At 40.6% G+C, this 14,707-nt stretch overlaps 1 protein-coding gene across 1 annotated transcript in view; it reads left to right on the top strand.

The window, feature by feature from the left end:
- Window positions 1-14,707, top strand: part of frem2a (FRAS1 related extracellular matrix 2a) — an 82,175-nt gene that overhangs the window by 48,752 nt on the left and 18,716 nt on the right. The window contains exons 5-11 of the mRNA XM_080866230.1: window positions 2,309-2,434; window positions 4,500-4,751; window positions 11,102-11,251; window positions 11,366-11,575; window positions 12,074-12,271; window positions 12,650-12,814; window positions 14,268-14,450. Of these exons, the coding sequence (XP_080722356.1) occupies window positions 2,309-2,434; window positions 4,500-4,751; window positions 11,102-11,251; window positions 11,366-11,575; window positions 12,074-12,271; window positions 12,650-12,814; window positions 14,268-14,450 (1,284 nt within the window). The remainder of the gene's footprint in view (window positions 1-2,308; window positions 2,435-4,499; window positions 4,752-11,101; window positions 11,252-11,365; window positions 11,576-12,073; window positions 12,272-12,649; window positions 12,815-14,267; window positions 14,451-14,707) is intronic.

The raw sequence follows: 14,707 nt of genomic DNA, 5'->3' as shown, positions 1-14,707 counted from the left end.
CTCAATCTATCCTCCCCAGTGGGTTAATTACGAAGTGTGTGGAGGGCAGGGGCTGGTTTGTTTTCCGTCTTCTCGGGGGACTGTCTAATGTGGCAGAGATGTGCCACTCTGTACTCTAATGGGTTAGTGAAGCTTTAGCTATGCCTGTGGTGTTAGCTGTACTCCAGCTTCTTTCTCTAATGATGAAAACGGGCTTTGTCTAGTCGTCTGGTTATCCCAGAGAGTCACTCCCCGGAGAACATGTCAGCTTGGCTAATATCAGCTTTAGAGGAGGAGAGAGGATCGTTAAGTAAAAGTGCTCCAAAATTAAGGAGTGGAGTTTGCGAACAAACTGCACTTGTCTGTGTCGATGCTTGGAGTTTTTCTCTGGTGTTTTAAGCAAGAACACATACTTTATAGAGATGTGTGAGTGTGCTTCTACTTTTTACCTGCTGTCTGCCCATGTGATTGCTACGATTTTATTCTTTATATATGTAATGCATACGCAATGATGACTAAAGATGAAGGGAAACGCCTGTTGTTGGACTGCATACTCTAAGCAGCAGCCACATTGCTACAGGTGGTCGTGTAGTTCTTGTGTTCTCATTAAGAACACAATACATCAGGACAACTTTTACTGCGTTTGCACCAGTGTCATTCTGCTAAACAAACAAGAACGCACTTGTGTTTTTGTGTGTCATCATGGACACTTGTCTCTAGTCGTAAACACAGAGCTTTCAAGCAAGGAGCTACATCTTCTTATGCTGGATTGTGTTTTGCTTATATTGTGCTATTAACTGCAGGTTTTTAGGGGCTCATTTGTTATACATGTGCATCTCCATTTTGTCCATGACCAGCATTGCAAGGTGGTAATGAGTAAAGTGCACATTTATCACAACGCAGTCAAACAGCAGCAACAAGGAAAATATCCCAGCATCCATAGAATATTTATGAAATTATCAATAATGGAGAGGTTCAAGGCATAGGAAGAAAAGAAAAGCTGGAGTAAAAGAAAACAAAAGCAGTTTTTATTTTATTTGGTGAAACAATAGCAAAATCAGGTGCAAGTATTCGCTGTTTTAACACCCAGCATAAAAGCCTGTGTTTATGTTCCAATCCCCATGAATGATTTAAAAAAAGACTGTGGGTTTTCCTCCAGGAGGTGAACTTGACCCACTTGGCTGAAAATGTGCTTTTCCAAACCGTAGGTGGATTTAGAGGCAATAGAAGAGTGCGAGGAGGAGACTAAGTGTACAGTACGTGTGTGGAAAGAGGGAAGAAAATCAGGTTGTAACGTTACTCGTGTGTGTGGAATAGGTAAGCGGTGGACCTCAGTCTCCTTGTATGAGTCCCCGGGGAGTGACAGATTGTGGACAGGAACAGAATGAAAAAAAGTCGGAGAGGTGGAAGAAGACTGTGAGAACAATTTAGCGACTTATCGTAAGATAAAAGAAATGTTCGACCTCCTCCCCCCGCTGTGTGTAAGATTGTCTTATGTTGATGACTTCATCCCAAACAGCCAGCTCAGGTTGCTGATCTCTCTTTACGCCGGGCATTGAGTCAGATATAAATCTGTTTCACGCGCCAGTCCTCGCCTTTTTAATTGAAGTTTTCGTCAGTGTTTTTCACCTCCCATCATTCAGTCATCGATTCTTTCAGAGAGCGCACGAAACAAAGGCACGCGAAGAACTGGGACGAGCTGAAGCTTCGGCCACTCTGTTAGCATTTTTATTGGTCCCAGTGCGTCTGTGGAAAATAGCCTCCAAAATTTATTGTTTCTATAATGCCAGTAAGTTCTGTGCTTTGATAGATGATGCTTTCACTAGCTCAAAGTTTCTCCCTCAATCACAAACTCCAGTCAGAGACGGAGAGAAAGGCGGGGAAGAAAATATGAGAGAGATGATTGACCCCTCTGAGTATGGAGCTGTAGATGGGTGAAACTCCCAGCTGATTGACTCTGTGGTATAAATTCAGATTCTTGCCTGTGTAATTGTCCGCGATACGTGAGACAAGAAGAAAAACTTCCAAAGCGGTCTCTTTGAAGAGCCCGTCTGGTTACACCAAACCAAAAGACCGATGGAGAGTTATTCTCGAATATGAATAAGCACACTGCAGGACCACCACTTCAATGGAATAAAAAAAAAATGAAAGGAAAATGTCAGCTGCAGCTCGCTAATGCAGAACCAGAACAAAAGCCTGTATTAGTCCTTGATGGCCTAATGCACTGTGGATTTTTGCAGATTGTTATACATATCATTACCCTTTTCTTTTTTTCCCTGACTCTCACTCTCTCTCACTGTCTCGTTTTCTCTTTTCCCCTTCCAAACAGAGTCGACTGTATTTTTCCCTGAACAGATCCACTCAGTAGAGGAAGATGTTGGAGAGCTTTTCATCCCAGTGCACCGCAGGGGAGACATCAGCGAGGAGCTCATGGTGGTCTGCTACACACAGCAGGGTACAGGCTGGCCTTTTTTCACCTCATCTAACCCATTTCCCCCCCTGTATACGTTGCAATCCTGCCATATTTGCAGACAGTGATCGCACCACTTGGTTAACGGTATAAAAAGCTGGGTCTGATTTACATTCGTTATATTCACCTGTATAATGAAGTCTCAGATGTCCTTACTTCAAATTACAAAACAAATAGATCATGTAATTGTTAAAACCTAAAAAGTGAGGCATGTTTCAATCTTGTGATATATGCGTCTGGATGACAGGCGATGTCTTTGTTATATTGATGTGTAGGTGGAGTGTCGGGTGCAGCTTTTTTCCTCACCTATGCAGTTTGACAGTACCCGTTAAATCTGTTTAAAGTCAAGTCAGCTCTCTGGAAAAGAAGCTGTTTACACGCCATTTGCATTTTCACAAATCACATGTTAGCAGCCTAAGCACAGCAGGATCACACTTAGCTGTTAAGTTTTGCAAGAATTCTTGATTCCTTACATGCTCCACAACATCCGCTTCCCCTTTAATAATTCAGCCATACTATTTTTTTGCTTTTCACGGTTAATGAAAAATGAAAGATTTCTAACAAATTTGCCAGAACTTGATGGAAATTTACTTCTGTGCTCCTTGCCATACACCGACAGACCTAATGGACTTGCTGCAATTAAAAGTCAAAGTTTAGCTATGCTGAAAATCTGAATCTTATGAAATTCTAATACAGATTTGTAGCACTGAGATACACAACATATTCATATTTTCTTCATTTCATTATTTTCATATTTATTTTTATGCTCTTAATCCAAGTTCTTATACACACCTCAAAAAAATTAAAGGAACTATTTTTAATCAGAGAATATCATCTGGTCAGTTAAGTAGCACAGACAGTTGTTAATTAGTTTCAGCTACTTTGGTGTTAATGACATGAACAGTAGGTGCAGTGTCCAACTCATCCAGGGTGAGGGTTTATCAGAAGGTTTGCACAGGCTCAAGAGCATGGAGGAGATTACAGGAGACAAGCAGTTACTATAGGAGAGCTGGACACGGTTGTAGAAGGTCCTTAACCCATCAGCAGGACCAGTATCTGCTCCTCTGTACAAGGACAAACAGGAAGAGCACTGCCATCCTGTTCCCGTTAGGTCACACTAATGACCTCCAGCAGGCCACTGGTGTGAATGTCTCTCATCAGAAATAGACTTCATGAGGATGGCCTGAAGGCTCGACATCTTTTAGTGGGCCCTGTGCTCGCTGCCTGACACCTTGAAGGTGATTGGTATTTGCCAAAGAACCCCAAAATTGGTAGGACCACCACTGACATCCTGTGGTTTTCATGGATGAGGGCAGGTTCACCCTAAGCACATGTGACAGATGTGAAAGGCTCTGGAGAAGACGCAGAGAACATTATGCTGCTTGTAACATCGTTCACCAATGGAGAGACGAACAAACCGTGAAACCATTGTTAGACCCTACGCTGGTGCAGTGAGTGGCCCCCACCCTCAGCTGACATAAATCCAGTAAAACACCTCTAGGACATCATTTTAAGTCCTTGTGATGCTGATATGTTGCACCTCAGACTGTCCAGGATGCCTTGGTCCAGATCTGGGATGAGACCCTCCAGGACACCTGGCGTCATCTAATTAGGAGCATTCACCGACATTGTCAGTCAAGAATACAAGAACGTGGGGGCCATACAAACTACGGAGTGTCTTAAGTTGCTGCAATGGAATTTCGGCAAAATGGAAAAGCCTGTTGCATCATTTTTTCACTTTGATTGAATCCTCTGTAGGTTAATACATTTCATTTCCGTTAGACAATCCATTCATTTCTTACACATTACCCAGTCCATATCCATATTATTATTTAGCATGATTTTTTCCCACAGAGATCTGTTGCGTTTTCAAACTGTTCCTTTAATTTTTTTTGTGAACACTGTATTAAAAGATTTGTATCAATAACACATCTTCTTTGTACAGAGGATACCATTTATGGTCTTTTCATTAGGTCTTTTCAATCATATTTTATTCTTTTTATGCTTTTGTGCATCGTACTCACCATTCTTGTTGCTGGTCTTTCTAAAGGTTCGGCCTCAGGAACCATTCCCACCACTGTCCTCTCTTACTCGGACTACATCTCCCGTCCTGAGGAACACAGCAGCCTCCTTCGCTTCAACAAAGGTGACAGGGAGAAGCTGTGCCGCGTGGTGATCATAGACGACTCCCTGTACGAGGGAGAGGAGAGCTTCAACGTTACTCTGTCACTGCCTGTGGGAGGACGTCTGGGAATGCACTACCCCACCACCAAAGTTAACATCTTGGAAGATACGGATGATGGTAATGCATTCTAATAATAGCTTTCTAACTTTATCTTTTTCAGGTGATCATTTCTAGAAGTTCTAAGAGCTTCATAGAGAAAACTTCAAAATCTATTTGTGGTCAAACCATTTTGCTGCCAGATGTGATGTACCGTAACCTGAATCACAGCGGCTGTGGCGAACTTTGCAAAAGGTTCTTGTCTCACTCCAGAGATTTAGAAGATTTGATTTATTTCAGCTTGGCTTTAATGTTAAAGCACACGTGCTTATATGCACTCTTTCAAACAAGTGCATGGATTTCTGTTGTTTTGAATTTTCTTCAGAGCCCTCATATCACAGAATTTCTCTTAATTATGCTTGTTTCACAGACTTAGCGGGTGTTAAGGCATGCAGGATTAGAGTGCTGAAATAGACCCTGCACTCACAGCAGACAGATGGAATCAAACTCCTGTCACGCTGCTATTCTGACAATTTGTAATTACAGTCGAGAAGCGAGCACAAGTCCGGTGGGACTGCATTATCACACGCGTCCCTTGTCTGCTTTCATCCAGTTACAGCATCGCATGGACCAAAGTAGATTAAATATTCCGAAAGCAAGAGAAATGTGTAGATGATTTATCTGGGGACTGACATGCCTGCTGGGAAATACCTATTGCAATCTGTATGCGTTCTCCACCATCTCACTATTCTGCATTGATTTACTTTAGAGACTTCACGGTGACAGAATGATGTCTGTGCTCTGGATTTTTTTGCTAAATGCCACCAAATCTATTAAAAAGTGAAAGTCGGTAAAAGTCACAATTTTTGTATCTCTTTTGGAGATAAGGCTGTAATGTCTATAATGAATTTGGGTCAAATACCAGTGATGTAACAAAGGCCATAAAGACAGTCTTCATTCCCTTTATACACAACGTGGTTCTCAGCTTACACGCTTGTTGTTCAGACACCCATTTGTCATCTATCTGGACAAATACAGGCTGGCAGATTTAAAGCAGCAGAGTAAGAGCCAACGTTTTAGGACAAAGGAAAAAGTCAAATCAAAAAAATTGTAAGATATATAATCAAGCTGAGAACACATCCTTACTCATTTTCTGTAATTTGTGGCAAGGCTCTTTATTGGGTTTAAGATTAAAATGTAGAAAAATGAAGTCTTATTTTACAGACATTTTATAATCTTGCTTTCCTTTTAGTCTTTCATTTTGTCATGAACTGTTTGTATCACAGAGGCCTCATCATGCTACTGCCAAACAGCAGCCTGGGATAAATAAAACAATGACGACTTACAACTGAGAACTCATTTAGGGATACAAACAATTGTGCCAAATTGACTGACTGTGCATATGTGCAGGGAGGCATCTGGGGGCTAGTTAACAAGAAACATGACACATGGTCTGATTGGTAGTAAATTGTCAGAAGACTTCAGACTTGGTGCTGAGTTCAAAGGAATGGAAATGTGTTTGTGAGAGCCCAACTCCAGTGAGATATTATGTGTCATTTTTAGCCTCCCAGAGGATAATACGCTGTCTGACAGTGTTCTAATACCTGCACCCAGGCAGTCAAACTGCAGCCTCATTTTCTTTAGTGCAACCTCCAATTGGCCAGGAAAATAGTGAAACAAGAGTTTGCAGCATGTGTTTACTTGTGTCACATGGTTCCTTGCATCTGCATGGATGTTTATGTGTGAAGGTAAGGTAAGGTAAATGGTGAGAAAAGCACTTAAAGAACACTTAAGTGTGACTGGTAGTCCTCTCTCTAGCCCCATTTTTCCTTCCCTCAGGTTAGAGTCAAGTTCACCTGGCTGCTCTCCTTCCATCTATTTATCCACTATACCTCTCTCTCTCTCTCTCTCTCACACACACACACACACACACACACACACACACACACACACACACACACACACACACACACACACAGGGTTTTCTCACTTCATCTGAGAAAAAAAGTCCCAGAGATATCTGCTTGATTTAGTACTTTATCAGATTAAACTCTACAGTACCTGTCGCCCTGAGTGTTGCGCTCTGCATGGATGCACATTTTGACTCAAAGTGAGTGTTGTCATCTCCTTGTACCCTGCCAAGGAGAGACGAACGCGCAGACTTTTCGGATGGGTGCATATGGCCACAGCTGAGTTTGTAGAATTGTAGATTAGCTCTGAGTATCTCTTGGAAACCCAGGCCTTCATTTCAATATTAGGGCAGCCTGAGTGTTGGTCACACCAAAGCTGCAGAATACCTCTGGCTATTTTGTACGCCCTGACTGGGGTGAAACAGTCGGGTTACTTTGCATTTCAGAAGGTGAACTTAGAACAGAACTTAGAACTTAGAGTTTTTGTTTGTGCTGCTATCAGCAATACTATTTTTCTACAGTATAAGTCTTCAACTACCCATTATTTCTTAATTTTTTTTTATATGAAATATGACCACTGAAATTCAGTTTGCATGTTTACTGAAATGTGCCAACATGCACAAAGGAGCAGATACTGGTCCTGCAGTTGGGCTAACAATCTTCTATTGGTCCGTCCAGCTATCCCACAATTAGGGGTGGGTTTTTATAATCGATTCATCGATTAAAATCGATTCTGGCTTGGATAACGTAAAATCGATTCATTAAAATCCTGAATCGATTTTTTAATATAAATTTATTTTGCCCGAAATGCCAGAATCTCTGGTGACATCTCACAAAATTTCAAGAACCACCAAACAGCTAAGACAGTAAATGAGAGCAGGTACACGGATTCTGCACAAAGACAAAACCCGCAGATCAGAATCAGTGAGATGTCGCCTTTCTCACGCTCGGGGCTGAAAGCCGACAGCTCGCTGATTCTGATCTGTCGGCGGTCCGCGCTTTGTGTTCACGCCCTTTATGCGCCGATTCTAAAGCTGTTAGTTTGATGTCTCTCCAAACAATATTGACCGAACCAGCAGCAAAAGAAGATCCAAACTACGCTTCACATAAACATCGTCATGAATTCACTCTGACTTTTCCTGTTTTGCTTCCACCGCGATGCACAGCTCTCTCTCTCTCTCTCTCCCTCTCTCTCTCCCTCCCTCTCTCTGTCTGTTTTCTGCATTATTCGCTTGCTTGTTACGCACAAGTCTACTGTTGTTTACAGCGCTGTCGGCCGCTGTTTTTTTCCCTTTTACTTACTTCCGAAAATAAAACCTAATTTCTGCTGTTCAATACTGAACAAATTTAAACTTTTTAAAATTATTCAAAATGCAAAACGCCGTGTCTCTAATAAAACCGCTGTAACTTCAGAGGTAATGTTCATATGCTGATTAATGGTTTTCTTTCGTTTTTGATGTACTGCAGAATATTTTTATAAAATCCCAGGCCAGGAAAATCACCTTCATGTTTTTCTGTGTTTTATCTTCAGCTACTTTGACACAAAGGCATCTGCTGTGATGCTCACACCTGTGATAAAGTCTTGCTTGTGTCAGCTTCCTTTTTATTGATACAAAAATATGTAAATGTACTGATCTGAATTATAATATTTCTGACTGTCAAAATTTCCCAGATTTAAATCGAATCGAATCGTGGATCGAATCGATTCGGGACCTTGTGAATCGGAATTGAATCGATTCTAGAAATCAGTGACGATACCCAGCCCTACCCACAATAACTGTTCATCCACTGGACTCTCCTCCATGGCCATCTGGCAACAGCACGTATTGATGTGCCATCCTGGATGAATTGGACTACCTGTGCAACCTCTGTAGGGTCCAGGTGTCATCTTATGCCAACAGAAGTGACCCAGCCAAATGCAAAACTAATGAAAAAAAAAACATTCAAAATAGATGAGAAGGGGGAAAAAATATCAGTGACTTCCACCTGTAAAACCACTCCTGTTTTGGGGGTTGTCTCATTGTTGCCCCTCTAGTACAGCTGCTAAAGCTGATTAACCTCCTCTGCTGTTTAGCTTACAGCACTGTTTTAATCAATATCCCAAAAGTTTAATTGACTTGATGCTATATTCTGATTAATAAGTGTTCCTTTAATTTCTTCGAGCAGTCTGTGTGTGATGGGGTTTGGTCCAAGTTTTGATGGTCTAGGAGGAGAAAAAAGAACCAAAAAACCCAAAAACCAACAGATTTCACAGGTGCCACTGTAGAAAACCTGGAGGAGTAGGTGAAGGCTGCTGAAGGGGCATGGGTTCAAATGTGAGCCAGCCTGTTCCCTGTGTGTCACGATACCCTGTTTTAAGCCCTTTCCACTATTCTAGCTGATAAAAGCTAAATGCCAACAAAAAGACAAAGGTTTGTTTATTATAGTTAGATATGACCTACCTTCTTAATCATTCCACGATTCGATATGACGTTTATTACCTAAAAGCCTCCATACCAAGTGAAATACTGCATACAGACAGTTTGTATTAGCGAGCCTCCTGCAAAAAAGGGCCCATTCTTTACAGGACAGCTGAGAATGTACTATAAACTGCATTTAAAGGTGCAGTGACACACAAATGGCTACAGACACCCACACACTGGTAATTATCATAATTTGGCTTTACACCTTCCCCACACACTTCAGAGTGCTAAACCACAGGCGTTGTCCCAGAGGGGAGAGAGAATTCATTTCTCATTCATCAGTCATCACTCACCTCCCTCTTGTGGTGTCACGCAGAGGGGAGCGCAGTCAAGACATGTGTGAATACAGACATGTTTATTAGCATCTTAGCAGAAGTGTCCTCGCTGAGCACAGAAGGAACTGGAGCCAGATTGCTTGCATTTAGTGTTTAAAGATAAGCTACACGTCCACACTCTTACAAGCCCCTTGTTTATCAGTGTTTACGGTCAGACGTTTTTATCCATGTGTTTTTCCTACCTACGCAGTCTGTTACTTTGCTTTTACTCTGCCTTTGTGCAAATACACACATTCTGTTTGCAGTGATGCATCTGTTAGATAACAGTGAGTGTGTAGGAAGAAAAGGTAAATGAGAAAGACAGCTGCATTGAGGAAAGAAGTCTTTGGATGGGGCGAGAGAGGGCACAGGCTGCACTTGATGTGCAATACTCGCTGGATGTTATTACCCTGAGCTGTCACTTGTTATGTGAAGCTGGCAGTCAACATGCAACTGCAGATTTTTTTTTTCTCGGTCCCTTTGTTAAGTACTCCACTTAGCTTTTGTTATGTGGCCTAGTTAAAGTATATAAATAAAATATGAAAGTTCATATATCAGTAGAGTAATATTCAGAATAAAAAAAAAATCTCTGGCTTGTTAAGTATTTGATCGAGACACGAAAACACAATAACACACGTGCTATTTTTGGATTATATGCCGGAATATAAGAAACAGGCCAGTTTAAAATGGAGACAGAAGAACTTTTATTCTGTCACTTTTTATGACTCAACGCGGGTGCGAGGGAAAGGGGTGGGGGCGGCTTGTGAGAGATGAAACTGTCAAATACACACTGGACTGCCTCCACTTTGCTGCCTCAGGAAACAATCCTAGTTCAAACAAGCCTTTGAGCAGTCTGGGGGGCCGCATTCTCTTCGTCTCTCCATCTCACTACTTTACAGTCAGGGGAACAGACTCACACATACACACACAGGCTTTGTTTCAGTGTTAACAGCATCCATATTTGTTAAAAGTACTTAATTACTCTGTCAGGAGAAACAATTAAAATAAAGAAATGTGTGGATTTAAGGCCTAGGATGTTGAAAGGTCACACTCCCCTGCAGTTTAGCTTCAGACTAATGGCCTGCCGCTTTTTGACCGTTCTGTCCAGCTACTGGCTATACAAATGAATCATGCCAGGCTGCAAGTGGCTGCTGGAGATCTATACAGATCTATAGATTAGTACCACTGCTGATTTAGCTCATATATGCTACGTCAGCTGTCAAGTTAAAGTATGAAGAAAAAATGTGTGCTGACCTTAAAAGTCCCCAAATACTGAATATCTCAGAGTGTTAATATTTAAAGAAAATAATGAGTCAGCTAATACATTTAACCTCCTCAGATCCAAACTCTTCCACGGCATGCATTTTTAATTTCTCTTTGATACTTGGGCATATTGGGGCCAAATGAATGTAAAAACAAAGAATTACCAGATTTTTTCTTTACCTTATTTTTGTTTTTAAGAACAATAAGAGCCACATATGAGGATATTTGTTTAAAATTTTGATAGAACAGTAGCAGTATAATGTCCTCGTAAGTGGATATCAGGCCCATGTAGAGCAATTTTTTTTTTAATAATTTATTTTAGTCTAAATAACCCAAAATGTGATATCCACATATGTGGACGCCAGGTCCTAGGAGGTTAAAGACAGAAATCATTGAAACTAAACGGATATTATGAAGCTGTAGTCTGGAATCAAGAACCATTAATTACAGCCATTTATTTATTTATTGTCTTTTCTCCCCAGTTCCTGTGTTTTACTTTGGGGAGGTAGAGTATCATGTGGATGAGAGCGATGGGTATGTGGAGATCAAAGTGTGGAGGACGGGAACGGATTTGTCCAAATCTGCAGCCGTTACTGTCAGCTCTCGCAAGGCAGAGCTCGTTTCTGCAGAAGGTGAGCTCCCATACAGTTAAAGTATTGCTTCTGACAGATAAGAATAATTGAATTGACCAATAGCATTATTTGTCATTTACCTGCATTCTGTTTGTCTGTATATTTTATTTACAGCCGGTATTGACTATGTGGGCATCAGTCACAACCTTGACTTTGCTCCAGGCGTCAGCACGCAGACGTTCAGGGTAATCATCCTGGATGACCTGGGACAGCCAGAGCTGGAGGGGATTGAGAGCTTTGAGCTGGTCTTACGCATGCCAGTGAATGGCATCCTGGGAGAACCTGGAAAGGCTACAGTCTTCATAAATGACTCAGTGTCTGACTGTGAGTCACTCTATATTGCTGAGAATTTTCATAAATACATTCATAAAGGCATCTTAACTTTATGTTTAATGTGATTAACTCACACGGTCAAAGTGTTGGAAATGCACTGGGAACACATTACTGTAGGAAAATGATATTAGCATTGAGCTAGAGCATCACTATCCAGCCTGTTTTTTCTGTTCTTTATATTACTGATAATAATATAATAAAAATAATGATATTTGTTAATATATGTGTATAGAAATATATAAATAAGCCTTAGAAAGTTTGTCAAACTTCTTCAGATTTTAATTTGGCTGCTTTAGTAAACGCAAAGTTATAATTAATTTGTCACTGTGTGTTCATAGTTCCACTGCAATCATTACCACTGTTAGCTTGATGTGACAGCTATGTTATTTGATTTGGTCTTTCATTTGCGGCTTATTCCAATTCCAGCAAGGGAGAAATTATCTCTGCGTTAATCTTATGAAATGACTGAACTATCCTGTTTGACTACAGTGCCAAAGGTCCAGTTTCGTGAGTCGGTGTACACTGGAGAGGAGAGCGACGGCCAGATCACAGCAACAGTGTACCGCAGTGGTGACATCAGACATAAATCTTCTGTCCGCTGTTACACCCGTCAGGCCTCTGCGCAGGTCGCCTCAGACTTTGATGAGCGGCCAAACACAGATGCCTCTGTCATCAGTTTCTTACCAGGTTCTTCAGTAACTGCACTGTTACATCATGCATGCTTTCCTTAAATTCTTTTGTTCCCTGCGTTCTGAAAGCTGACACCTTTTCAGGTGAATAAACAAGTTTCGCAGAAATGTAAAAAGAAAGAAATCCACATACTCCAATACTGCTTTAACGGTTCCCTTTTTTTCTTGTTTTTGTTCTCTTTAATTTTTTTTTTCAAACATACTCAGCATGCAAACAGCTTCCTTAAACCATTGAGGGACTGAATAAAGGGAAGAATAATTGTATAAATAAGATTTTATATCCTCTACAGATAAAAGAAGAGTAGAAGCCTTTTTTCTTCCATTTCAATTTCTTTGACATGTCACATCTTGTGACACGTTTTGCTGTACATTTTAGGCGAGGTGGAGAAGCCGTGTGTTCTGTCTCTGGTTGATGACACGCTGTATGAGGATGGAGAGGAGCTCCGGCTGGTTTTAGGAAACCCGAAGAGCAATTCACATTTTGGCGCATCAGTTGGAGCTCTAAACGAGACACTTGTGAAAATCAAGGATACGGCAGACAGTAAGTGGAAGAAAGAAGGCAGAGGTTGAAAAAGGTCAGAAATTAACTGCTTTAAAAAATAGAAGCCGATGAAGAGCACTGGCTTTGAATATAACTCGCAGAGAAAATAAGTACACCAATACATCATCATTCTTGATGACCATGTAGTAATTACAATCAAATTTTTTGTAGAATATTGTAGAATATATGTAAAAACACAACACAGTGATTTGCAAATCTCAAAACCCCTATTTTATTCACAACTGAGCATGGAAAGCATATCAAATGTTTAAACTTCTTTTAATAGACATCTAATAAACATCTGGGAACTGAGGAAACCGGCTGCTGGATTTTAAGGAGAGGAATGTTGTCCCATTCTTATCTGATATAGGCTTCTAGCTGATCAACAGCTCTTCCTATTTTTAATTTCATGATACACCTAATGTTTTAGTTGGTGAAAGGTTGGCACTCCAGGCAGGTCAGGTCAACACCCATACTACTATAAATGCTGTTAGACAGTAATAGCTGCAGACATATGCAACGTATTCCCTGAAAAAGACATTGTCTAGATGGAAGCTTATGTTCCTCTAAGACTTATAAATAAATGTATATAACTTTCAGCACTGATGTCTTTCTAAATGTGCAAGCTGCCGGTGCAATAGATGCAGGATTTTGAATTGAGTGCTGACACAAGCTGGATGGTATTTCTCCTCTTCCAGAGGACGAGGTTTACCACTTTCAATGATTTACCACATTTTAAATACATTTTTTATTTAAAATCCATTTTGAACTGGTTAAATGTTCTTTAACCATCATTTGTGGACGGCACAATGAACTGTGTTTAAAGACGATGATTTCTGGAAGTGTTTCTGAGCCCATGCAGTGATTTGCATGATAGAATCGTGCCTGTGTTTAATGCCGTCCACTCGGAGGCCTGAAAACTACTTGCATCCAGATTCTCTGAATCTTTTGATGATATTATGCACTGTAGATGATGATATATATTTTACATCTACACAATTTTACGTTGATGAACAATATTCTGAAATTGTTCTACTATTATTTGGGGGGGGGGGATTGCACATTGAAGAACCTCTGCCCACCTGTTCTTTGGAGAAACTCTCGTATCGTGTTTCTGACCTGTTGCAAAATGTTCCTCCAGCTGTTTCTTTTTTAGCACTACTTACTTTTCCAGCCTTTTTTTTTTACCACTATCTCAACTTTTTGAAGACACGTTGCCATCAAATTCAAAATAAGCCAATATTTTTCATGTAATAGTAAAATATCTCAGTCGAAACATCTGATATGTTTTTTATGTTCTACTCTGAATAAAGCATGAATTACTGCAAATTATTGCATTCTGTATTTTATTCACATTTTACACAGTTTTCTGATCGACTTGGAACTGATGTTGTAAAAGTTGTTGCATACATTTCAATGAGTTTGCTTTACATTTTAATTCTGTCCACCTTAGAACCCATCATCCGTTTTCTGGACACCAGGTTCAGTGTTAATGAACCAAAGGAAGCCAGCGCTGTAGCCACTGTGAAGATCCCTGTGGTACGAGTGGGTGACACATCAAAAGTGTCGGTGGTTCGCGTTCACACTAAAGATGGGTCAGCTGTCTCAGGAGAAGACTATTATCCTGTATCTCAAGGTAAATCCCACATATATCCTCTTATGGTGTGATATGATTAAAAGCTCCAGATGCATAAAAGAGCTTCAATGCAGTGCACAGTTCTTTTTTTGAACTGCTATTAAAGACCAAAAGCTGTCTTCCTCTCCTCATTCCCTTTTCTCAGCACGTTAGTGGCGTTGAAACATGTGAAGCAGAACGTTCAGTAACTCACTAATAAATACAAACCTCTACAGCACCATTAGTAATCACGAGATACACCAAATTTGCACTTAATG

This window comes from Rhamphochromis sp. 'chilingali', assembly GCF_963969265.1.
Source record: "Rhamphochromis sp. 'chilingali' genome assembly, chromosome: 19".
Taxonomy (NCBI): domain Eukaryota; kingdom Metazoa; phylum Chordata; class Actinopteri; order Cichliformes; family Cichlidae; genus Rhamphochromis; species Rhamphochromis sp. 'chilingali'.
Note: the sequence above shows the minus strand (reverse complement) of the source record. Positions and strands in the feature narration are given on the sequence as shown.